This window comes from Pelophylax lessonae (genome assembly GCF_965119305.1).
Source record: "Pelophylax lessonae genome assembly, chromosome: 1".
In the NCBI taxonomy this organism is placed as follows: Eukaryota; Metazoa; Chordata; class Amphibia; order Anura; family Ranidae; genus Pelophylax; species Pelophylax lessonae.
In genome coordinates, this window is record NC_138768.1 from 564,064,361 (window position 1) to 564,089,335 (window position 24,975).

Consider the following 24,975-nt stretch of genomic DNA (forward strand, 5'->3'; position numbering starts at 1 on the left):
GTAAGACAAGGAGCAGAAAATAAATTATAAACAAAATCACTATGGTACAAGCCAAAGGGCTGGGATTGCAGACTTAAAATGTTCACAAGATAGTCTGATAATTTCACAGCAGCTGACCAATGAGAAGATAATCTTAAATACCTGCAGGAAGAGTATGAAGAGTGGGGGAGGGGAAGCATATCTTGAGATGCAAGAGAAATACACTATATTACCAAAAGTATTGGGTCGCCTACCTTTAAATGCACATGAACTTTAATGGCATCCCAGTCTTAGTCCATAGGGTTCAATATTAAGCTGGCCCACCCTTTGCAGCTATTACAGCTTCAACTCTTCTGGGAAGGCTTTGGATGTTTGACCATTCTTCCAGGGAGCGCATTTGTGAGGTCAGGCACTGATGTTGAAGATAAAGGAAAAGGAATTGGCAGTACTCCAGGTTGAGTCAAAATCCAGATTTATTAACTGGACATCCAAATTATGACAATCGTGACAAGGTAGACGCGTTTCACACACTGACTGTGTGCTTAATCATAATGATTAAGTCCAGTCAATAAATCTGGATTTTGACTCAACCTGGAGGGCTGCCAATTCTTTTTCCTTTATCAAGTTTCCACGGAGGCGAGCCGGGGCATGCACCTGTGTGAGTCATCAGGCGATTACACCACCTTGAGCAGTGAGTCCTTGTCTCTTCAACTGATGTTGAAGAGAAGGCCTGGCTCGCAGTCTGCCCTCTAATTCATCCCAAAGGTGTTCTATCAGGTTGAGGTCAGGACTCTGTGTAGGCCAGTCAAGTTCCTCCACCCCAAACTCGCTTTATGGACCTTGCTTTTTGCACTGGTCCAAATCATTTGATAGAGGGAGAATTATGGTGTGGGGTGTTTTTTAGGGGTTGGGCTTGGCCCCTAATTCCAGTGAAGGGAACTCCTAAGCACATTAGCATACCAAGACATTTTGGGCAGTTCCATGTTCCCAACTTTGTGGGAACAGTTTGAGGTTGGCCCTTCCTGTTCCAACATGATTGCGCACCAGTGCACAAAGCAAGGTCCATAAAGACATGGATGAGCGAGTTCGGGGTGGTGGAACTTGACTGGCCTGCACAGAGTCCTGACCTCAACCCAAAAGAACACCTTTGGGATGAATTAGAGCGTAGACTGCAAGCCAGGACTTCATCAACCAACATCAGGGCCTCACCTCACAAATGCACTTCTGGAAGAATGGTCAAACATTCCCATAGACACTCCTAAACCTTGTGGACCGCAAGAAGAGCTAAAGCTGTTATAGCTGCAAAGGGTGGACCAACTCAATATTGAACCCTACAGACTAAGACTGGGATGCCATTAAAGTTCACGTGTGTGTGTGTGAAGGCAGGTGTCCCAATACTTTTGGTAATATAGTGTACTTCTGATAGAGGGAACCCCAGAGAGGAGTGCATAGATGGGAGGTAGTACAGAATGTGGGGAACGTACTCAGAGTGGAGAAACAAAATAAAATCCGGACATTTTTCATTAAGGCCCCTTTCACACTTGTACAACCTGAAAGTCGCCCGACTTTGCCGCAACTTTGATGCGACTTGAAGCAATGTCTGTGTAATCTTGAGGTCTATGGACCTCAAGTTGCCTCAAAGTCAGACCAAAACTACTTTTAATTCACTGCGACTTGAAGTCACAAAGATATGGTACTCATTGGAAATCATAGGGTACGACTTGTCATGCGACTATGCAGTCCCAAGTCGCAGGACAAGTTGCACAAGTGTGAAAGGGGCCTTAAACAGCTTGTTTGAAAATAGGGCCACTTTTAGGGTCCATTCACACTAGCACGACTTGTCAGGCGACTTGGTCGCCTGACAAGTCGCGGTCGGTCGCTTGCCATTGAATAGTACAGGACCCGTTCTAATAGGAGCGACACAAGTCACTCCGACTTAGAAAAAGGGTCCTGTACTACTTTGGGGCGACCTGGAGGTGACTTGCATTGACTTCAATTATATGAAGTCCCTGCAAGTCGCGCCAATGTCACAGGTCGCCCCAGCAAGTCCTATCAGAGATGTCTGCTTGTACTGTCCTGCAAGATTCAGTAGACATGTATGGTTTGAGTATAGGTTTTGACGGCATACATAATACATACACATAATACATCATCGGAGAGAATTTTTGGTGGGTGCCGGTGCTAGAACTTACTAGAACATTGCTTACAGTACTTGACAGCAGTATTCTTCGTAATGCATCTACACACCAGCTCCCTGTTAAAAGAATTAGGTTATAAAGAAGGAAGTTACTTGTTTAAATACTGAATATAATTGTACATTTTTTTTCAAATATTTTATTAAAAAGGTACATTAGTGACTTTTTATGAAAAAGGGACATGAATTAGTGAAAAATATGGCTATTTACCTATAATTGTGTATATTTTAAGCCCTGATCTATAAAAAGAAGTTTTCAGGTACTGACAAACTTGTTCTTCAACGATTATAAACGTAACGGTTGAACAAATTGAACAGTGCCAGATGTTTTATATATTCATATACTGTATATTATAGCTCACCAAGACCAAAATCCTTGCCTAAACATGGCATGTGGTATTTTGCTAAGCCTTTTTCCCAGCATGAAAAAGTAAATGTGCCTATATTTCAGTTCTGTAATCCACCTGAAGTGTCAAGCTGTTTAATGGATCTGTTTTTGTTTTTTTGGAGAGACGAGGAATGGGTTTCCCTTTTTATACAGAGGGTTTTTGTCCTGCAGGAATACTGTAATCCACTAACTAATGTCCTCTACAAGCTATAGACTTCTGTTCAAGTGCTGCAGTTCATCAGCAGAATTTCAGAGCTCAAGGTTAATATCTCATGCTTTTCATGAGTGTCTTGGCAACCACTTCCACCCACATGCATTCATTTGTCTAAAGAGAATGTACACTTGAATACTTAGAGCGCCATCTTCTGTTCACTTTGTAAAACACAATGGTCTTCTACAAGATCTCAAGTACATATCTGCTTTTACATGTATTATCAATATTAGCCACTATCATTTTTCAACATCATATCCTTATTGGTTTGCAGTATGTTTTTTTTTTATTTTATTGTAAGGGAATCACAATTATCATAGTTCATGAATATAATAGGGTAAAGCATTATGCATATAGGATACATTTACTACAGATTAAAAAATAAAACAACTCTGTGCAAAAATTCTTTTTGAATTAGATGATTTTGTTATAGTTTCATGAGTACGTATTCATGTTTATGTATATTAAATTGGGCAATGATGATTGTTAATGCAGCATCCATTTGCATTTCAGCATACAAGGAATGGCCAGAAGCAATATGTTTTGTTTCCATGTTGCTGATGGTATTGGAAGAGTTAAAGATTTTGTTTTTTTTTCTCCATTTTTTTTTTAACCTTGAGCACACATTAATATGGTGATAAAGTGAAGAATCTCCCAGCAAGTTACTTCCTCTGTACACCAAAAACCATTCTTAAAGTGTAACTCCACCTTTGTTGAGAAAAAAACATTCTCCTTGGGGTGATCTATGTACATTACAAGGATTTTAACAAACTTTGTTGCAGATTCCTACCTTTTGTTATTCTGAAGAAATCATTGTTTGTTCGTCGGTGCTGAGTGGGTCTAATGGGAGTGGTTTCATAAATATCTATCAGCTGTGGCAGCTGCAGGGCTCTAATGAGGAAATTTGCTGGGCCTTCACCCCTTTTGACATGTTCCTGTTGGAAGTATCTCACCAAAAATGAAATTTTTGTTGCAGGGGATGCCAGAAATCTTGCTTGTATCTTAGGCAGACTTCTGGGAAAATTGGTGAGCCAATCACACAAGCAGGAAATGAGGTTTCTGGGGTTTGGTCAGTACATATTCTGTGTACAGAACACCTCCAGGTAGCCATATTGATCAGAAAATTACAACAGCTGCAGATTGAAAAGGAAAGGTCATTTTAATACCATTAACCACTTTAGCCCCGGAGGATTTGGCTGCTCAATGACCAGGCCCTATTTTGCGATTCGGCACTGCGTGACTTTAACGGACAATTGCGCAGCCATGTGATGCTGTACCCAAACAAAATTGACATCCTTTTTTTCCCACAAATAGAGTTTTCTTTTGGTGGTATTTGATCACCTGTGCGATTTTTATTTTTTGCGCTATAAACAAAAAAAGAGTGACAATTTTGAAAAAATAACAATATTTTTCACATTCTTTTATATGAAATTCTCAAAAAAAAAATCTAAAAATCTAAATTTTTTAACATTTTAGGCCAATTTGGTTCCTGCTACATATTTTTGCTAAAAAAAATTGCAATAAGCGTATTTTGATTGGTTTGCGCAAAAGTTATTGCGTTTATTAACTACGGAAAATATTTGTCATTTTTATTGTTTTTTTTTTTTTTACTAGTAATGGCGGCCATCTGCGATTTTTTTCGGGACTGCGACATTGAGGCGGACAGATCGGACCCATAACTGACATTTTTGACACTTTTGGGGGTACCACTGACATTACTACAGTAATCAGTGCTATAAATATGCACTGTTACTGTATAAAGGACACTGGCAGGGAAGAGGTTAACAGTATGGGTGATCAAGGGGTTAAATGTGTCCCTAGGGGCATGATTATAACTTTCAGGGGGCGTGGCTTGTGAAGTTATCACAGAGACATGTGATCCTATATAGTAGGATCACATAGCCTCTGTGACCACTTCAGGGAAAATGACAGACCGCTGTGTTTACATCAGCAGTCTGTTCTTCTCCCTCAGCTGCGGGAGATTGCAAGTGGACACTGGCCATCGGAGCCGCCTGTCACACGCACTGGTTCCCCGGCTGACGAGCGGGGGTGGGCATGCGCCGGCGGCGGCACGCGCTCGCCCCCTAGAGTCTCCTGAGCGAGCAACGTAGTACTACGTCGGTTTGCCTAAGAGCAGCTGCCTGCCGCAGTAAATCTGCGGTGGGCGGTCGTTAAGTGGTTAAATTACAATATGATTTGTGTCGCAATTGTATACACTTTACTGTTTTTTCTTTATTTGCTATTTTTTTCCCCCACGAAAGTGGAGTTACCCTTTAAGTTGGTATTCCCCTTGCTTTCCTTGCTGCATGTGTGCCCAGTTGGGGTTTAGGAGCTATAGAATATCAATTTTATTTGTAGTAATAAAGTGGGTTTTTTAAACAACATTTTTTTTTTGTTAAACAGTGTTCCTGTATTATGTCTGGAACCCTACCATACGTGCAATAACAATCTGTTTATACCCTTGTAGAATGTGGAGCGCTAAAGCAAGCGTAACCGCTGATGTAAGCTTTCACCAGTGAAATCGATTTTTTTAAATCAGCTGTTAAAAAATTGCAATCAATGCCTTTATAACACTGGTTCCTCTTTTATAGATCAAGTGATATAATCATATCTTATTGACTGATAGTCACTAAAAAATCACTCAAAATGCCACATCTCACTTTTGCATACTGCATTGTGTTGAATTCTCAAAGCACACTGCTGAAGGTCTCTAGACCTGAAATCAGTAAGGTAGGGGTTCCCACGCTTGCTGGGTCTTTACAATGGTGAAATCAGCCTGCATGTCACTATAAACTTTATTTTTCATCTCAAATGAAAAATGTAATTGTATAAAAAGGAACACTGACCTCTTTTGTATGCAAAATGTGTAAAATTGTGGTTAAAAGACTTCTGGCTTTGCACATTTACTGTTTATTGGACTTACTATACCTGCTAAAAAACAGTTCCTGTACTTAAAACACTCACCAGATATTAACTTACTGTACTTAGCCTAGGTTTATATATGTGCTATGTTTGAGTACAGCAGCCTATTAATTTGAATGGGCGGCTGGAAGTCCCTAACCCTTTTTATTAAATCGTTATGCACCAAGTCACATGGTGCCGCAGCACTATGTGATTTGGCACACCCAGAAAATTTCCGATACATGGGGGGTGCAGCCATTAAGAATTAATTTATGCTAATGAACTCACTAATTATTAATGGCAACCCCACGTGTTTTCTAAAGAGCAGTCCGTTTTGACCGGGGGTCAGGAACGACTGCAGTTTTGCGTGAGGGTCAGGAATGAGCGCATTTTTACAAACACAATCACGCACATTCCTGACCTGCACAAGTCTTAACCTACCCTTAAGGCAATTGTCCCCAGTGAAGTACTTGTAACAATCCACTGGTGAATGTAAATGTGTCCCTATGGTCCCATTCACACTTGTAGGATGAAGGAATGCAAGCAAAATCATGCGCATTCCCCTAGCACACAAAAACTTGCATCCTTTTTTTGCAGGCATGCTGCAGTGCCATTTATTTTTAATGGCATCCCAGTGCACCTTCCTAAAGTGCTTGATTGCCTTCGTATGTCTTATGTTTCTATTTTTTTAAGCATAAATATTTGATGACTCTGAGCCATTTAGAGCTATTATCTTCTACCCTTTTTTATTCATAGTTATTAGAGAAATTTTTCACACCTTAGGAGATGCCCTGAAGAAAATTCATATAGTTATCTTTTATTCTTTCAATAATAACATTGCCAACTCCATAAATGTTATTTGATATTGTAAAGTGCCATGAAATACTAAGGAGTTATGTTATAGGTATTTACAATGAAAATTTAGGAAAAATAATAATATATATATATATATATATATATATATATATATATATACATACATACATACACAGTATTTACTATATATACATTACCTCATAAAAGTGATTACACCCCTCACATTTTTGTAAATATTTTATTATATCTTTTCATCTGACAACACTGAAGAAATGACACTTTGCTACAATGTAAAATAGTGAGTGTACAGCTTGTATAACAGTGGAAATTTGCTGTCCCCTCAAAATAACTCAACACACAGCCATTAATGTCTAAACCACTGGCAACAATCTAAGAACACCCCTAAGTGATAATGTCCAAATTGGGCCCAAAGTGTCAGCATTTTATGTGGCCACCATTATCTTCTAGCACTGCCTTTACCCTCTTGAGCATGGAGTTCACCAGAGCTTCACAGGTTGCCACTGGAGTCCTCAACCACTCCTCCATGACAACATCACGGAGCTGGTGGATGTTAGAGACCTTGCGCTCCTCCACCTTTTGTTTGAAGATGCCCCACAGATGCTCAATAGGGTTTAGGCCTGGAGACATGCTTGGCCAGTCCATCACCTTTACCCTCAGCTTCTTTAGCAAAGTAGTGGTCGTCTTGGAGGTGTGTTTGGGGTCGTTATCGTGTTGGAATACTGCCCTGTGGCCCAGTCTCCGAAAGGGAGGGGATTATGCTCTGCTTCAGTATGTCACAGTACATGTTGGCATTCATGGTTCCCTCAATGAACTGTAGCTCCCCAGTGCCAGCAGCACTCATGCAGCCCCAGACCATGACTCTCCCACCACCATGCTTGACGGTAGGCAAGATACACTTGTCTTTGTACTTCTCACCTGGTTGTCACCACACACACTTGACACTATCAGAACCAAAAAAGTTTATCTTGGTATTATCAGACCAAAGGACATGGTTCCATTAATCTATGTCCTTAATCTACTCGTCTTCAGAAACTGTTTGCAGACTTTCTTGTGCATCCTCTTTAGAAGAGGCTTCCTTCTGGGACGACAGTCATGAAGACCAATTTGATGCAGTGTGCGGCGTATGGTCTGAGCACTGACAGGCTGACCCCCCACCCCTTCAACCTCTGCAGCAATGCTGGCAGCACTCATAAATCTATTTCCCAAAGACAGCCTCTGGACGGTGAGCACGTGCACTCAACTTCTTTGGTCGACAATGGCAAAGCCTGTTCAGTGTGGAACCTGTCTTGTTAAACCACTGTATGGTCTTGGCCACCGTACTGCAATCTGTATGGTCTTGGCAATCTTCTTGTAGCCTAGCCCATCTTTATGTAGAGCAACAATTCTTTTTTTGTAATCCTCAGAGAGTTCTTTGCCATGAGGTGCCATGTTGAACTTCCAGTGACCAGTATGAGAGGGTGAGAGCGATAACACCAAATTTAACACACCTGTCACATGACATCGGGGAGGGAAAATGACTAATTGGGCCCAATTTGGACATATACACTTAGGGGTGTACTCACTTTTGTTGCCAGTGGTTTAGACATTAATGGCTGTGTGTTGAGTTATTTTGAGGGGACAACAAATTTACACTGTTATCCAAGCTGTACACTCATTACTTCACATTGTAGCAAAGTGTCATTTCTTCAATGTTGTCACATGAAAAGATATAATAAAATATCTCCAAAAATGTAAGGGGTGTACTCACTTTTGTGAGATACTGTATATGTGCTATAGTCCAGTACCATGTACATTTATACATGCCCTATATCCTTTTGTTATTTGCAATACAGGGTAAGAAAAATTGCATGGAGGCTAATAGAGTAATGCTACTTACAGATCGTTTTACTGAATATTTTTTTATTCTGCATGCAGTAAACGAGGGCAGCTTACTAAAGCTGAAGCACCAAAAGAATGGGATTGCACTTGAAAACCCAATTTGCTTTTTCTAGTGCTGGTTTGTCAGTTAAAACATTTTTAAGGTTTTCTTTAGATTTTATAAACTAGCTGAATGTTATTTTCAGAAAGTAAACAGCAAAAGCAGCGTACACTGGTCCATGACTGCTTTCTTCCTTTATTGCCATGATATAATATTGGTTTCATAAGTGGGCAAACCCAAAGACCCACAATTGTGTTGCAGTTTAACAACATGTAATTGATGTAGCTGCTGGTAATGATGTGTGGCACAGCCAGGGGCAAATGATGCATCCTTCCCTGGGTAAATTCATTACAGTGATATGTGATTTTGTTAATGATATTCAGCTGTTTCAATAAGCTTGCAAAGCACAGCTCACCACATTGCATAATAAAATAATAAATTTTCTGTACCCCATTGTTCCCTCTTAGGCTAAGTTCACAGCTTCTGAAAAGCAATCTGCGGGGGGTCACTTTTTAGAGGAAGGCTAAGCAGCCTCTGTCAGGCATTTAAAAGGTGCTCCTGCATCTCCTGAATACTTTTTTTTTTTTTATGGAATGGTGATTTTTGGCTCACTTTTTCAGCAGAGCCATGACGAAGTTTAACAGGCAACTTGACAAACTCTATCAAATTTGCAGCAGCTACGATGCTGTGTGCATGTGTGCAACCGCCTATGACTATATAGTAGTTTTAAGGTGAGCAGCTGAGGGGGGTTAAGACTGTGGCTGAACCTCTAGTTTTTTCTGCCTCCCCTGGCCACCCATGTGAAAGAGGCCTTAAAGAGGTTCTTCAGGAAAAAGTTTAAAATTTTGTCTACTAGCTCATCGATGGGGTCCAGAGCTCTCAGCATAATAACATGCACAAAATAGCTGAAGGCTCTGAAATGTATGATCCCAGCTCTTAAACCAGCCATGTTTTACATAGTTGCTGTCTGTGCCTTCCTGCTCAGGTGCCCTCCAGGCCCCCTATTTCTACTGCAGGCATCACATTTGTAAATGTGTCACAGGGACAAGAAAAAGAAAATCTCCAAACTGGGGCCACAGATAAAAATACAATTTTACCATAATTTTCTCTTCTTCCACCTTGAAACAAAATAAAATAGCTAAAGTTAGGCCAGCCATAGACGGTTCGAATCACGGCCCCCCCCCCCCCCCGCCAGGAGAACACAATAGCACAGCGGGAGGGATTCCCCTGTCAACTCTGTCGGTATTAATGGGGGGATCAAGAAAATTCACCCTGTCTATGGCTGGTCTCTGGCTTTCACTGACATGCAAGTTATACTGTACAGTGTATATGGTTCATTTGTTTCAACTGGTGACTAGTTTGATCTGTGATAATTCAATTAACCAGAGATCTTGCATAACACATACTTTGCACTTATGCTACCTGGGGTATTTGTTCTTCCATTTGTGACCTCTATGAGTTTATCCACTTTTACAATTCCATTCTTGCAAATATTGTACTGCACCATCAAGACCTAACAATGATAGTTAAATGCTTTCATATGGCATTAAAATTCAAGTGATGAGGTGGAGTGGTTGTTGAGGAAGGTGCTCCCTGTGATACATATATGTTTCTTTGAATATCATTAGCTTCACCTACCCTATGGAAAAGCCTGTGTCAACTTAGCTGATTGCATATTAAGACTGAAACATAAAACAATCATATGGCTATTATACATTTGCTGTGCAAATTAATGAGCTGAGGGTTTTAAATCATTGAGCAGTCCTCATTTGTAAGTTGAAACAGTTTGACTTTTTCATATTGTTCCTTGGATTATTGCATTCAAGTTATTTTGGGTTTTCTATTTCTTGACTTTCTCATAGGGGCTTCATAAAACCCAACTACAGCTATCTGAAAAAAAAGGGGGTTACAATTTCTGTTTGATGACATTATGGTTATTTTTATGTAACTATATGTAACTGTGGTAGTTGGCCCTCACCTATACCGTCTCTTTCCAAAAGGACAAAAAATGATGTGAACAGGGACAGGAAGGCACAGATCCTTTTTGTTGCTGGCTCTCTTTCCATTGCAGAGATTTGACATCACTTCCTGTTCCTCAATTCTATAATATCATCCTGAATATAGGAAGTGGGGAAGAATCTCCCCAGCGGAAACACAGACAATATTTAAACAAACTTTTACTGTGGAAGCTGCACCCAAAAAATACAAATGTGGGCACAGGGCTAGTTACAATTATTCCCAGTAGGCTCTCTGTCACATTCATTGTTTTATAAATATACCCAGGGGTGCTGATAGAAATCACGGGGCCTCTTACAGCCTACCTGGCAGGGTCCCCCTCAAATATATCAAAACAAAATTTTCATAAAAAATATACTAAAATCATTCTTAGAGGACACAAAGATAACAAAGAAGCTGTGTGAATTATCCCTTTTTTAATAGTTGTTTTTACATTTTTGAAAAAACATTTTATAACTAAAAAATGTTTTACGATTATTTGATTTTACATTTTCTTTTTAATTTTTTTTACAATTTGCTATTTTTGCATGGGACAAGGAAGCCAGCAGTCTCTCCTTGCAGCAGCTGAAAGCCAGCAAGAGGGAGAGAAATCAGTTTTCAGCTGCTGCAGAGCCGCACAGTGCATCCTGTAATTGCCCCTTATCAGCTGCCCTGAATATACCTAATATACAGTGGGTATAGAAAAGATTCACACCCCTTTAAAATCATAACATTTTGTTGCTTTGCAGCTTTAAATGAAGACAGACACAGTTTTTGCTTTATCCAGCTGTATTTACTAGTGCAACTTATAACATCCAAGGAAAAGATATAACACCAACATGTCAGAAAAACAATAAACAGAATCACTGAGTTGGAAAAATGATCACCCCCTTATGTCAGTATTTTGTTGAACCACTTTCTGCTTTAATTACAGTCTTTAATTTAAGCGCATCACTTCCGGTTCCGGCATTCGCGTGGTACGCATTGCGTTAAATACTCCTGTACAACGCTCGTTTTTACACTTGAAAATTGTGAGTACCCTTCTCTATGTTCTATGTGAATTAAAAGCTTATACAGTATTACACTATTGGCCTCTTTCTTGCCCCATATGATCCACCTGCATATATCCTGTCCCGCTTAACTGGCTGATATTGGAGTACATACCCTATAAGAGAGCGGACCTCCTGGAGACACGGGCTATTCCATAGGAACCATTCCGGAGCCCTACTGGGCACTCCTGGCACACCCCCTCCCTAGGACCCCCGGAGAGGAACAGGAGCCATCCGAGGGAATACTTCCTATATTCATATACCTGCTCTTTACCCCTGTGTGGGGTGGGTATTTCTGGTGAGTGGGCTACCTACCTTAGGGGTCACCGAGCACCTCACCTACCACCCACCACGGGGTTGTTTCCAGTTTCATACGAGGATATATGTCACTTTTATGGACTAAATATGTCACATATTGGATCGACAATATCTTATTTATACTTATATCTACGAGTATAATTTTAAACAATTTTGACACACCAGATATATTTAACACAGTTTTAAATTTTTGGCATTTGCTCATCAATTTTTACTTATTTGCACTGGTCACCTTACCTATTTAATTAATTCTTTGCCATTTACCATACACATTGCACTTTTATTGGACTTATTTATATTTATATGTTCCTTATGCACTTGGTCACTTTATTAATTTATTAATTGATTAATTTATTCATATGCACGCTTGTTAAAGTTGCACTTTACACTTCAGTCACATCATATTTTATTTATTGCGTTATATATTTATCCTTGTGCATATTTATTTATTTATTTATTTTGCTACATATTGTACATACCTCTCCTGTCATTATTACATACTCTTTCAGTAGGCAGTGCCATTCCCATACTTTTATCTTTAATTACAGTCATTAGTCTGTTGGGATATGTCTCTGTCCCACAATTTTAGTCTCGTCTGACCACCCTAAATGCATCTTGAAGATTCGGAGACCACATGGAAAAACATGTTATGGTCAGATGGGATTTGGCCTCAATACCAAACAAAATGTCTGGCAGAAATCTAATCCAAATAACACCATTCCTACAGTAAAGCATGGAGGTGGTAATAACCTGTTATGGGGGTGTCGCTCTGAAGCAGGAACTGGATTACTTGTCAGAATAGAAGAAAAATGGATGGGGCAAAATACCATCTAATTCTCAAGGAAAATCTGCTGCCCTCTGCCAGGAAGTTGTCAATGGGAAGAATGTTTACATTCCAACATGACAATGACTCAAAGCACACAGCAAAAATGAGCACACAGTGATTGAAGGAGAAAAAGCTGAATGTCCTTACAGGGCTTAGTCAGAGTTCAGATTTAAACTCCATTGAAAATCTGTGGAATGACTTTAAGACTGCTATCCACAAAAGGTCACCATCAGATTTAACTGAACATGAGCAGTTCTGTAAAGAAGAGTGGGCAAATATTCCAAAGTCTATATGTGCAAAATAGAGACATATCCCAAAAGACTAAAGGATCTAATTAAAGCAAAAGGTGGTCCGACAAAATATTGACATAAGGGGTGTGATCCTTTTTCCAACTCAGTGATTCTGTTTTTGAATTTTTTGTATTGTTTTCTGACATGTTGGTGTTATACCTTTCACTTGGATGTTATAAGTTGCACTAGTAAATGCAGCTGGATAAAACAAAACCTGTGTCTGTCTTCATTTCAGGCCGCAAAGCAACAAAATGTGATTATTTTAGGGGGGATGATTCTTTTCTATACCCACTGTACATTACTTCATGTTCCTCAAATCCATATTATCATTCTCTCCAACCAGAACACAAACAGCATTTAAATGGAACTTGTACTGTAGAAGCTGAACCCAAAAAATACAACAGATTGCAAAGAGCTAGTTACAAATATTCCCAGTAGGCTCTCTGTCACATTCTTTTTTTTATAAATGTACCCTTTAGCTGATTTCTAGGGCTTTTTTTAGAGACTTTTTTTCTGCTCAAATTATTACATGTCAATTATTTTCTTTGCACAACATGGAAGAAGTATAACGGTTCTCAGCCCTATACACCAATTATGGCCATTACCAGGGCGTTTATTCTTACTGTTAAAAAAATGTATTTTATATTAAAGATCAGCAGCATATTCAACTGAGAATATGATAACTTTTAGTAGGGATCCAATACAATCATAGTGGTTCATTTCAGCTATGATATAAATCCAGTATTTATATGGAATACTCAAAAAAATTAACTTATTGCCATATTACCATTTTCATGTGTTACATATACTGTATATTGGTCCAAAGTGTCCATGAGTGCTACTAGAAATGTGAGCTATATATACTACTTTTTTACCCATCCAGGGTAGTATGGATTTGTGATGGCTGTAGGTTTGAAGAAGTGTTAGAACCTTTCGATGACACCGAGGTAAGCAGAATACATTGTTTTTTCTTTTATAAGCCTCTTCCTTCCTACTTCTATGGGATGGTTCAGTCATCACTGTATTCATCTCCCTGCTACAACGTGCTTGATAAACATAGGGACAACTGCTTGTAAAAGAGCCCTAAGCACACAAACACTCAAGTATTTTTGCCTTCTTCACCAGGTTTCCAATTGGTAATGGTCTTTAAATTGTTCACACTCAAAATCATATGGAAAGCCCCTTGCTGTATAAGATTGCATGAATACCATGTTGGAATGGAAAGTTTGTCTTTTCCTTGACTTGCATTTTCTAGATATTGACCAGTGGAACAAAGTTATAGAACAACTGGGAACACCGTGTCCAGAGTTCATGAAAAAACTTCAACCAACGGTTCGGAATTATGTGGAAAATCGACCCAAATACGCTGGTCTCACGTTCCCCAAACTTTTCCCAGATTCGCTATTTCCAGCAGATTCAGAGCATAATAAACTCAAAGGTAAGTTATATATATATTTTTCTATTAGGAGATCGTGTATTTATCTGAATTGTCCTTTTCTCTATGTATTGTCCATTCTTGAAACTCAATTTGCCTTGCCTAAATTTCTTTATTTTTGCCTAAATTTCTTTTTATTTACTAAGCACTACATGCAAACAGAAACATTGCATACTGCTGATTTTTACTAAATTGATTTTAGGCTAATCTCTGTGGGCAGTCTGTTGAAAATAATAAGAACAAACTCTCCACTGAATTGTATTGAGACTAAAGCCTAGTACACACGCGTCGAAAATCGGCAGGGAATTTTCGTCCGACGACCGATCTGCCGATTTTTGGCTTGTTAGTATGATGCTTCCAACAACCGACTCCGGCTTTTCGGCCGAAAAAAATCTAGGCTATAAAATTTTTGTCCGCTGTCAAAACTCGACAGGGAATAAAGAACACAAAGAAAGCAAACCAACACATGACATCACTTCTGAAGTAGAATTTTGTCGGGCGAGAAAATTTGTGTGCAGTCTAGGCACATTCCAACCAACAAAACACCACTCTGGACAAAAGACGGACGATCGGTCGGCCGATAATCGTTGCATGTGTACTAGGCTTAAATCTGCCACAAATATTGCAATACAATGGGAGAATTTGATTGCTACAAAAAGCAAACAATAGTGGTTGTCATGTGATTTACACCAATAATCCTCCACTCTAAAATGGCGCTCCAGCTGGTAGAAAAGTAATCAGCGCCTCCTCCTTTCCTAGACAGAAATGGTTTTGTGGTTTGCAGAAGCAGGAGACAAATCAAAGGAATCTGACACAATCTCAGTGTGTTTCATTGCTTCTCATCATACCGAGTCCAACCATTAAACATCCGCCAACTCAGTCTAGGAAAGGAGGAGGCGCTGATTACTTTTCTACCAGCTGGAGCTGAGGACCAAGGTGGATCGCCATTTTAGAGTGGAGGATCATTGGTGTAAATCAAGTGCTTTACCCAAGTGTTAAGGGTACGTGTTCACTGCATAGGGGGGAGCACAGCGGTGTGGTAAAGGATCTTGGTGGCTGTTGTTGGAACAGCAAAGAAGTTTTTTCAGTGTTTATACAGCACCATCTCTATCTAGCTCCGTCAGGATATATGATTTTCTCATCACCCCGTTTTTCTGCATGACCCAACCTTATGAACTTTATGTACTTTGATGAAAAATATATATTAAAGATCGACTTGCTATCATTATAGCCATATATTCGCTGCCCTTGTTATAAGGACTGTGTGTAGCGCTGCTAGTGCATATACAGGCTTTTGCTCTTGTACGCACCCTTTTGAATACTTACCCCATGCCGTCCCCCAAATGACCCCTTCCAACACAAATCCGCTCCCCCCAATCTCCTTGTGGTGCCCCCCCCCACAGCTCACATGATACCGTGATGCCCAGGGCAGCCTCCCCTCCTGCCCACCCCTTGTCCTGGCCCTGCATGTTTGTTGGGGGCAGTGGTGTTCAATAAAGTGCAAGAGCATAGGGGCAGGAAGATGGAAAAGAGCATCAGTGAAATGGTAGACAGTAGTGGCCAGCAGAAATGTGTGGGGGTGCAATGGCAGCCAGTGAGTGAGTGCACGTGGTGAAGTGTTGGTCAGTTCGGATGTCTGCCCGTTTGTTGAATAGGATATTGAATGCTGAGAATGCTGCAAATCCTTGAGGTATTAATGTACAATACAGTGTACAACAGTCTGCAGAATGTATTATACTGTATATAGCACAGTACACATGAAGCCAAAGTATATGGAATGTTATGTGCCATTACATTAGTAATAGTCAGAGGACAAGTGTGTGGATTTGCATAACATAGTGTTCCAAAATAGTGTCTGCAGTATGTTGTATTTACCTGTTGAACTAATGTGAATTTTGTAACTACCTTTATTTATGCAGCCAGTCAAGCAAGAGACCTCTTATCAAAGATGCTTGTCATAGATCCAGCTAAGAGAATATCAGTTGATGAGGCACTACAGCACCCGTACATAAATGTATGGTATGACCCTGCGGAGGTGGAGGCGGTAAGACTTTTTTTTCTCCTTTGTGGCTGAAACATAACAGAAAGAAAGCTGGCCTGTGATGAAATTCTCCAAAGGTAACAAAGAAAAACTCCAGTTTGATAGGCTGCATGTGAAACAGTGGGAACATCTTTCCAGTTTTTGTTACTTGCTACCTCATTGAAAAAAAAATTCCCTCACTTCCTGACATGACAGGAATTAAGAGAAAATCTCCCCGTATTTAGGTAAAGGTGCGCTTTGGACCATTTCCACTGTAATAACCATTGCCATTAGTTAATTATCTCCTCCCTTTTGTTCTGGTGTTAACAACAGGATTTCCATACTGGTGTGATTGGTCACTGGTATAGGACTTAAGACAGAATCTCCTGAATGTGGGAACATTCAGGAGGTATCAACCCTTCCCCAAAATTGGGCTACATTTTATCGGGCAGCTCCACTTTTATATATATTTACAGTATATACATATATATATAAACAAAAACCTGGCGCTAAAGGACAGGACAGTAAAATTATAACTTGTATTTACAGTGGCAAGGAAAAGTATGTTAACTCCATAGAATTAACCGGTTTTCATCCAGCAATTGCCATAAATTGTGATCTGATCCTCATCTAAGTCACAAAATTAGACAAACACAATGTGCTTAAGCTGATAAGTCTATGGGTTCACAATAAGTAAACCCATAGACTAATTACAGTACTTCAACAAATAGCTAATTGAAATCGATAGTTTGCACACCTGGAGTCCAAACAATAAAATTAGTTTGAAGGTGTGGTTTAGAGCTATTTTGGTTGATTAAAGACACTTTAAATGTGGTTGAGTATGAGAACCGGCAAAACTCTAAAATAATATTTGTTTAGGTAGTTAGGTCGTTTTTATGGCATGTATTCTCCCGAACCAGGGGATGGGGAGTGACTTCCATGAAATAAGAAGAGTGGCCAGGTCCCTTAACAGAGATGGATAGTTAGCTCTGTAAAGTGTTTAAAAAGATGATGTTAATATAATGCCCAGGTAGGGTAGGGAGGCAGGCCAGGCGAATGGATAGTAATCTTGAAGCATCCACAGGTGTTCGGGGGGATGTGAGGGTAAGGTTCAATGCTTGAGATTTAGCTTTGGCATAACTTAAAAGTCTGTGAGGACCGCAAAAAGGTTGGGGAGGGTGATATGGGGATAGGAGGCATACATTAAGATGTCGCCTGTAAAAAGCATCAGTTTTGGTGTTTCCCAGCTATTTTAATGCCACGGGTTTGTCTGGGTTTGCTCTAATGACTGCCACCAGGGGCTCAAGTGCCAGAACAAAAAATATAGGGAAAAGAGAACACTCCTGTCTCATATTCCATCGGATTGCAAAAGGGGCTGAAGTAAAGCCTGCATATGTTGGTGTGGCTTGGCGTAGAGAGCTGAGATCCATGATATAAACTGCTCAACAAAACCCCACTTCCAAAGAGCAAAGAACATATAGCTCCAAGAGGGGGTATCAAAGGCTTTTCGGACATCTAAACATACCAGCAAAGCTGGAATGGTGCAGGATTTAGCCAGATAGACTTGTTGTATTGTTCTGTGCATATTGTCACCTGCTCCTCTAATTCCACTTTAATTTTTGTGGATAAACTTCCCCAGAAGTGAGTTGAGTCTAGTTTGACAATACCTTTGCTAGGATTTTCACGTCAGTGTTTGGAAGCGATATAGGTAGGTAAATGAATCAGAATGTGGGTCTGTGGCTGGTTTAGGAATCATAACCACATTGGCCTTCAAGAATTATGGAAAAAAGGAATTTCCTGATTTAGGATGATTAAAGCTACACTGCAAGTGTGGAATGAGTGTTGGAAAGCTTTTTGTAAAATAAAGCATTGTATCTATCCAGATCATATATTTTTTTTACATTAATACCTTGAGGCTTTTAATTGCAGCCTTGACCTTGTGGGAGGTAATGTCAGCGTTTAGGAGTTCCCGCCTGAGTGCCGAGAAGGTGGGAAGCTGGGTCTTACTAAAGAATGCCTCAGCTTTGGTTACTGAAAAGGGGCCAGAGACTGAGTAAAGGTGGGACAGGTGGTATTCAAATTCGGTCAAAACTTCCATTAGGTTTCTAGTGAGGACATCAAACGTAGAGCGATAGATTTTATCTTCAGAGTAAGGTGATGCAAGCATTTCACCAGCATGGTGCTTGGTTTGTTGCTTTGGGCATAAAACTTTTGTTTGGCTCAGAGCATCTGTCTTTTTTATATATTGGTAAGGCAGATGTTCAGCTCAGTCCTGCCCTTGTCTAGGTGAAATTTCATGTAGGGAGGGGTGAAGCCTTGAAGCCTGTATGCTATGGTAGCCTGTGTCAATTCCAGCTCTAGTTGTTGCTTATGTTAAGCTCTTTTCCTTCACCTCTGCAAGGCCAGTTGCATCAAGTGAGCCTTGTAGGCTTTGCACACCGTGTCCAGAGAGGAGACTGATTGGACATTCTTGTGAAAGCAGTCTGTAGAGTGACAGGACACAGTTTATCTAAAACTTCAGGGTGCGATAGCAAGGAGTTGTTTAAAGTTCAAGTGGATGGCTTCAATTTATTTATCAGGGATGGGCGGTATATGACAAATGGGCCGTGGTCCTACCAAGGCACAGTAGGAATAGATAGATTAATAGGTTCCAGAAGGAAAGTGCACTGTATCTATGCATGACGTATGGGAGGTTATGGGAGGATGAAAAGTATGTGTAATTTCTCGAGAAGTGGTGCAGTTCCTTTCATGCATCAACTAGGCCAGCCTGACTAAAAAGGTCAGGAAAATACTTAGAGTCTGGATCAGGTGGGTTTACAGGACTGGAGGTGCGTGATTAAGTTAAAGCCGCCACAAGAAAAATAGCTCCCTTGGGATGGGAGGCGAGCAATTTCAAAAAGATGCAGCACCTTGAATGTTTAATGGGTGTGTTCAATAAGGACACAAGAAATTGAAATAATTTTGTGTGTTATCAGCTTAAGCACATTGAGTTTGTCTGTTTTTGTAACTTAGATGAGGATCGGATCACATTTTATGGCAAATTACTGCAGAAAATTTGTTAATTAGAAGGGGGTCACATACTTTTTTCTTGCCACTGTACTTCCTTGTGTTTTTTTTAATTATCATTGAACAGATTGTTAAATATTAATTGAATATCCCGGTTGTCTGTAATTTTTGGGACCGGTTTACTAAAGGTAAGGTAGTTTTAAATCCCCCTAATCTGATTGGATAACTGAAGTGAATATAGGAGAGAATGAAAGAGCAGCTAATATGAGTTTACTGAAAGGAAGATAGCACTCACTGTTAATTGACAATAAGAAAACATGCTGAGAGCCAGCTCAGCAGAAGACTATTTTCATAGTTTTAACCCCCGATAATATGACCCACCTGGTCTAGAACGTACCTCTAACCCCATTCTGGCGCTTTTCATTGTGCTTGCCAATCACATAAAAAAGACATTTATTTTTTCTACCATAGAAGATAAAGCTTCTTTTCAGTTGCTCTCCATGGTACTAAGGGAAATAAAATATAGACTTTATTGTCGCAGCATATGATCTTCTATTCAAAGCTGCCTTGCTTTCAAGCATCACCAGTTTTACCTGTACTTTAAATTATAGCACTTCAGAGGTTTCCCCTTTGTTCAGTGAAAATAGAGATAAGTAACACTAGCCAAAAAGAATAGCAGAGAAATGTAAAGCTTTTTGTGAGCCTCATACTGATGCAGCCATCATTTGTTTCACACAGCTACACAGACTTAGAGATGAAACATCAACCACTTTACAGATACATATTTTTTTTTCACGGCCGTGTGATATACAACAATGTAGTGTAAGAAAAAAAAGTCATAAAAAATAAAATTTTTCCTTGTATTACACCATTGGTTTAAGTCATTTTCCAATGAGTAGTTTAGAAATAAATCATTGCTCTAAGTTTTACAATGTACACAAGGTAGGTTTGCTTGAAGTATAGATGATGCATATACATTTATAGATTTTTCACATAAAATATGCTGTGCCTTCAGGTATTTAGTAAAATGAAAATGAGCTAATGATAAAAATTTACCAAAAACAAGCATTTATATAAACATATCTTAAAAAGCCTTGTTATTTAAGAATTTTTATCTTGTCTCCCTCTTCCATGTTGTATGAATTTTAGGTACATCATGATGTATTAAACAATATTTTTCTTCTTCTCCACATTCATATTAAGTAAACATTTACATACTTCATCATCTTATAACTGTTATTGTGACTATTAATAGTAGTAAAAGTAGCAATACTACTCACATGCTAAGTAGTAGTAGAGTTCAAATTTGTCTGACTTATGCAAGTCCTATTGAATCTATTGAGGAATGGTTCAAAACTGTGAGCCTCCAGGGACTCCCAGCTGCTGCTACTTGCAATAGCCACTTAACAAGTACTCAGTACTCATCTGTCTAATGACCTATTATTACTTTTTGCTAGTCTTCTTTTTTTTCAAATGTTTAACATTATTGTTACCAGGGGCTTGTTACATACTGTTTTATTATTACTTTTTTTCTAAAAGTTATGGGGTCTGTCATTGTTGCCTTCTTTCTAAAAATGCTAGGTGCCTGGGTATTATACTGATCCTGTGGCATCAGTCTGACCAGGAGCAATTATTTACATCAGGAAAGTTAGAGTAAAGTCAGAATCTTCCTATATATACTTTTTCTGGATTAGTGACTCTGCATTTTAGCAGGGTCGGATTAACATAGGAGCTATTGGAGCTGTAGCTCCAGGCCCCTACCTTTAAATAGGCCCAGCCCAGTAAATCACTAATGCTGCCCAGCCCTGCTCTGGGTGTGTACACATGATTGATATGTAAATTGCAGGGCAGCAGGCAGCATTGATATGTATATTGTGAGGCGGCAGGTGGCATTGATATGTAAATCGCAGGACAACAGAAGGCATTGATATGTAAATCATGGGCACATTTATGGGTATATCAAACTCCCCTGAGTCCCATGCCACCATCACCTCTGCTGAATGCCACCGTCATTGGTGATGTAAACACGCCCTGCCTGCCACTGTCACTGAGCCTGCAATCAGCCAAAGGTGAGCAGATGGGGGGGGGGGGGGGGCTAGAGGTAACAGAGAAGGTATTACAGTCTGCAGTGCAAACATGATCAAAGAGGAGGTGTGCCAGGGGGCTGGGGTACAAAAGTAAGCAGAAGCATGGGGAGTGCACTCCTCTGCTGCACATACTAACTATCACCTCTGCTAAATGCTGCTGACATTGGGGATCTAAACCCGCCCTCCCTGCCACTGTCACTGAGCCTGCCCTCAGTCTGTACTGCAAAGGTAAACAGATGGGGGGGTGGCCAGAGGTAACAGAGAACAGAGAAGGGATTACAGTTTGGAGTGCAAACATGAGCAAAGAGCAGGTGTGCTGAGGGGGCTGTGGTGCAAAGATGAGCAGAGGCATACTGCCCACCGCCATACACTCTGCACTCCTCTCCAGCACAGTCTACCCACTGCTATACACTTACCATTCCTCTCCTGCACATACTACCTGCTGCCATACACTCCACCCTCCTCTCCTGCACATACTACTCTCCGCCATACACTTTGCACTCCTCTCCTGCACATACTACCCACCGCCATACACCCCATACTCCTCTCCTGTGCAAACTACCCACCGCCATACAATCAACACTCCTCTCCTGCACATATTACCCACTGTCATATACTGCACACTACTCTCCTGAATATACTGGCCACGATTGCACCCTAATGACTCCTCTTCTATACATTCTACCCGTTGTCATACACTCCGTACTCCTTTCCTATACATACCATCATACCCTTTGTAATAAAGTAAATTCCCCACACACAAAGTACATATCACAATGGCTTGTTGAATGCACAGCAAAAAATGTGTCCCTGGAACTTTTCTGAAATGTTGGCAACTATGTTCTATGTGACTCTCAGTATAAACGCTATATTGTACTTTACACACTCCTGCACTATATACATGATATTGTATATTATACACTCCTGCACTATATACATGATATTGTACATTACACATTCCTGCACAATATACACATTATTGTACATTACACACTCATGTACTATGTATACATTACATACTCCTGCACTATATACACTATATTGTATATTACATACTCTTACATTATACATACTATAGTGTGCATTGCACACTCCTGCACTATATACTAGATTGTACATTACACACTCCTGCACTATATATACTATTTTGTACATTACATACTCCTGCACTATATGTACACTATATTGTATATTACATACTTCTCACCAAAGTATTCATTATCTCAACAGTTGCTGGTTGCTAAGGAGTCCCTGAATATTTTAATGAAGTTCTACTTTAAGGTCGGCTCAGACAAAGTGTTAGCTCTTTATTTTCAGTGTACACAAAATCATAAGTAATAGCAGTGTTTAATTTTTAAAATAATGATTGTGCTGAGGGTTGTATATGTCTCTGAGACTCTGGCTTACCTTACAGAAATTTCAGTATATTTTATGAATACAAGAAGACTTTTGTTTTGTTTGATCATGCCCCTTTAAGCCCCCCCCCCACTCATACCCCATTGTGGACCCACCCACACATGCCACATTACTACCCAGAGGCACCCTCTCTCTCCCCCCTGTCTTTTACCCCCCCTCTTGTTTACTCCACCTCTCTTTCCCATCCCTTCTCCCCCCCCCCATCCGCCCTTACCCCCCCCTCCCCTCTGTTTATTTTGATTTGCTTTAATAATTAATTTATTTTAACAAAAATTGTTTGTGTTTAGTTTTATTTATTCCCAAAAAAGGCCCACCAAATTTCTCAGCACTAGGCCTATGAGCCTATGTTGCTCTGCATTTTTGGCTAGGCAACCAGCATTCACCAAATTAGAAATCAATGGCAGCCTTTATGTTCCCCCTCATTGAAAGTTTTCTTTAAAGCAATATAAACCCAAAAACAAAATGTGGTGGCTGCATTACTATTCTTTTTTTAGCCCAACACCCCCCATCCCTTTATTTTCACCTGGTGATCCAACCAGTACAAACCACACTGTCTAAACAAAGTAACAGTGAGTTGAGACAAACCATTTACCACAAGGGTATTAACAATGATCAGCTATTATTTATTTATGTAAAACCCTTAAACCAAAAGGAGAAAAACAAACAGCACTTTAACTGCTTAAAAAATGTTAGCTGGAGTTCAGCTTAAATTTGAATGTCAAGTCCATCTAAATCTGCTACCGGTAGTCTAACACTACCGTCCCACCACACTGACAGTGCTGCTATCCAAAGGAGACTCCGTTGCTCTTCCAATCAGAGTAAAACAAGAAGTACATTTTGGGACAGATCGCCAGGTTAAAATAAAGAAAAAAAAGTCTAAAAACAGAAAACAAATACAGTCCCCACATCTAAGGATTGGTAAACTGCAACATAATACATTTTTGGTTTTGGGTTTAATGCCACCTAAAGTTTTACTCAGAGACATTTACTATGTGGCTGTAACAAAGGTTTAAATCTGTAGAATGCATTAAATAAAATTTAAGATTGAATATATTCTTCAAATGTAGTTTAATTTATTATCATAAGAGAAATAGAAAATATGCACTATTTTCATATGCAGTAAAGCTACATGTCTGCTTTCCTTGTATAAAAAAAGGCATAAGCTAAGACTGTCTAGAACTTTGGCTTAGACCATGCTATAGTTAGTAAAGGCACAATGGGTGGGGGGGAACAAGCATAACAAATGTGTTGTACTTTAAGGTCATCAGTCAATCAGATTTTTGTATTAGATGCAAATGTTTTTCTTATCTGTGACTGTTCCATTATTCGTTTATCAATTAAGGACAATTGAGTTGCACCTTAATAAAAATTTTAAAAAAACTACAGTAAAGCAAAAGCCTGGGCTTGATATAATGAGACTTATTTGATAAAGGTCTTCAGACTTGTCACTCAAAAAATTGTGTCATTTCTCAACTCAATTATCCAGAATTGTGAAACTCAAATTTCTGTTCACTTTAAATACCAAATCCCATGTAGACACTTTTCTAATGATTGGATAATTGAAGTGAATCTTTATTTATTTTTCACCAAAAGACTCTCAACCCCTTAATAAATCAACTGTATGTCATCTAAAATGTAAAATCTGTACATATCATTTGTTTATGTTCTTCATGTAGTGCTGTACTACTTTTCAGATCTTATGATCTTATTACCATTAAGCTATGAAACATTTCCTGTTTCAATCAATGGTATTTTTATGTCTGGTTAACCAGACAGAGGTAGTCATAGTCTTTCTGTTTATTTTGCATTTTACAGCCTCCTCCTCAAATCTATGACAAGCAGCTGGATGAAAGGGAACATACAATTGAGGAATGGAAAGGTATAGTAAAATTCACTTGCTGTATGATAAGTTTGCATTATCTTTGTGTTATACTCCATTCTAATAAGGCAAGATAGGTTTTATGGATGTAATATAGACTTGCCATAAACTGATATTAGGTATGATAGAAGATACATGTATAACAGATAGGGATAGTTGTTGATACATTACTTATATTAGGTATTTTCAAATACAGTAAAACCTTGGTTTGAGAGTAACTTGGTCT

The 24,975-nt window shown here is 39.5% G+C and overlaps 1 protein-coding gene across 8 annotated transcripts in view; it reads left to right on the plus strand.

Annotated features, from left to right (window-relative positions):
• The window catches only part of MAPK10 (mitogen-activated protein kinase 10), a 328,578-nt gene that overhangs the window by 288,183 nt on the left and 15,420 nt on the right, over window positions 1-24,975 (plus strand). For 6 of the 8 annotated variants that reach the window (XM_082263012.1, XM_082263018.1, XM_082263013.1 and 3 more), the window contains 4 exons: window positions 14,162-14,344; window positions 16,261-16,385; window positions 22,685-22,735; window positions 24,686-24,749. In XM_082263012.1, the coding sequence (XP_082119138.1) occupies window positions 14,162-14,344; window positions 16,261-16,385; window positions 22,685-22,735; window positions 24,686-24,749 (423 nt within the window). The remainder of the gene's footprint in view (window positions 1-14,161; window positions 14,345-16,260; window positions 16,386-22,684; window positions 22,736-24,685; window positions 24,750-24,975) is intronic. The other 2 variants (XM_082263015.1, XM_082263014.1) reach the window with 1 other exon arrangement.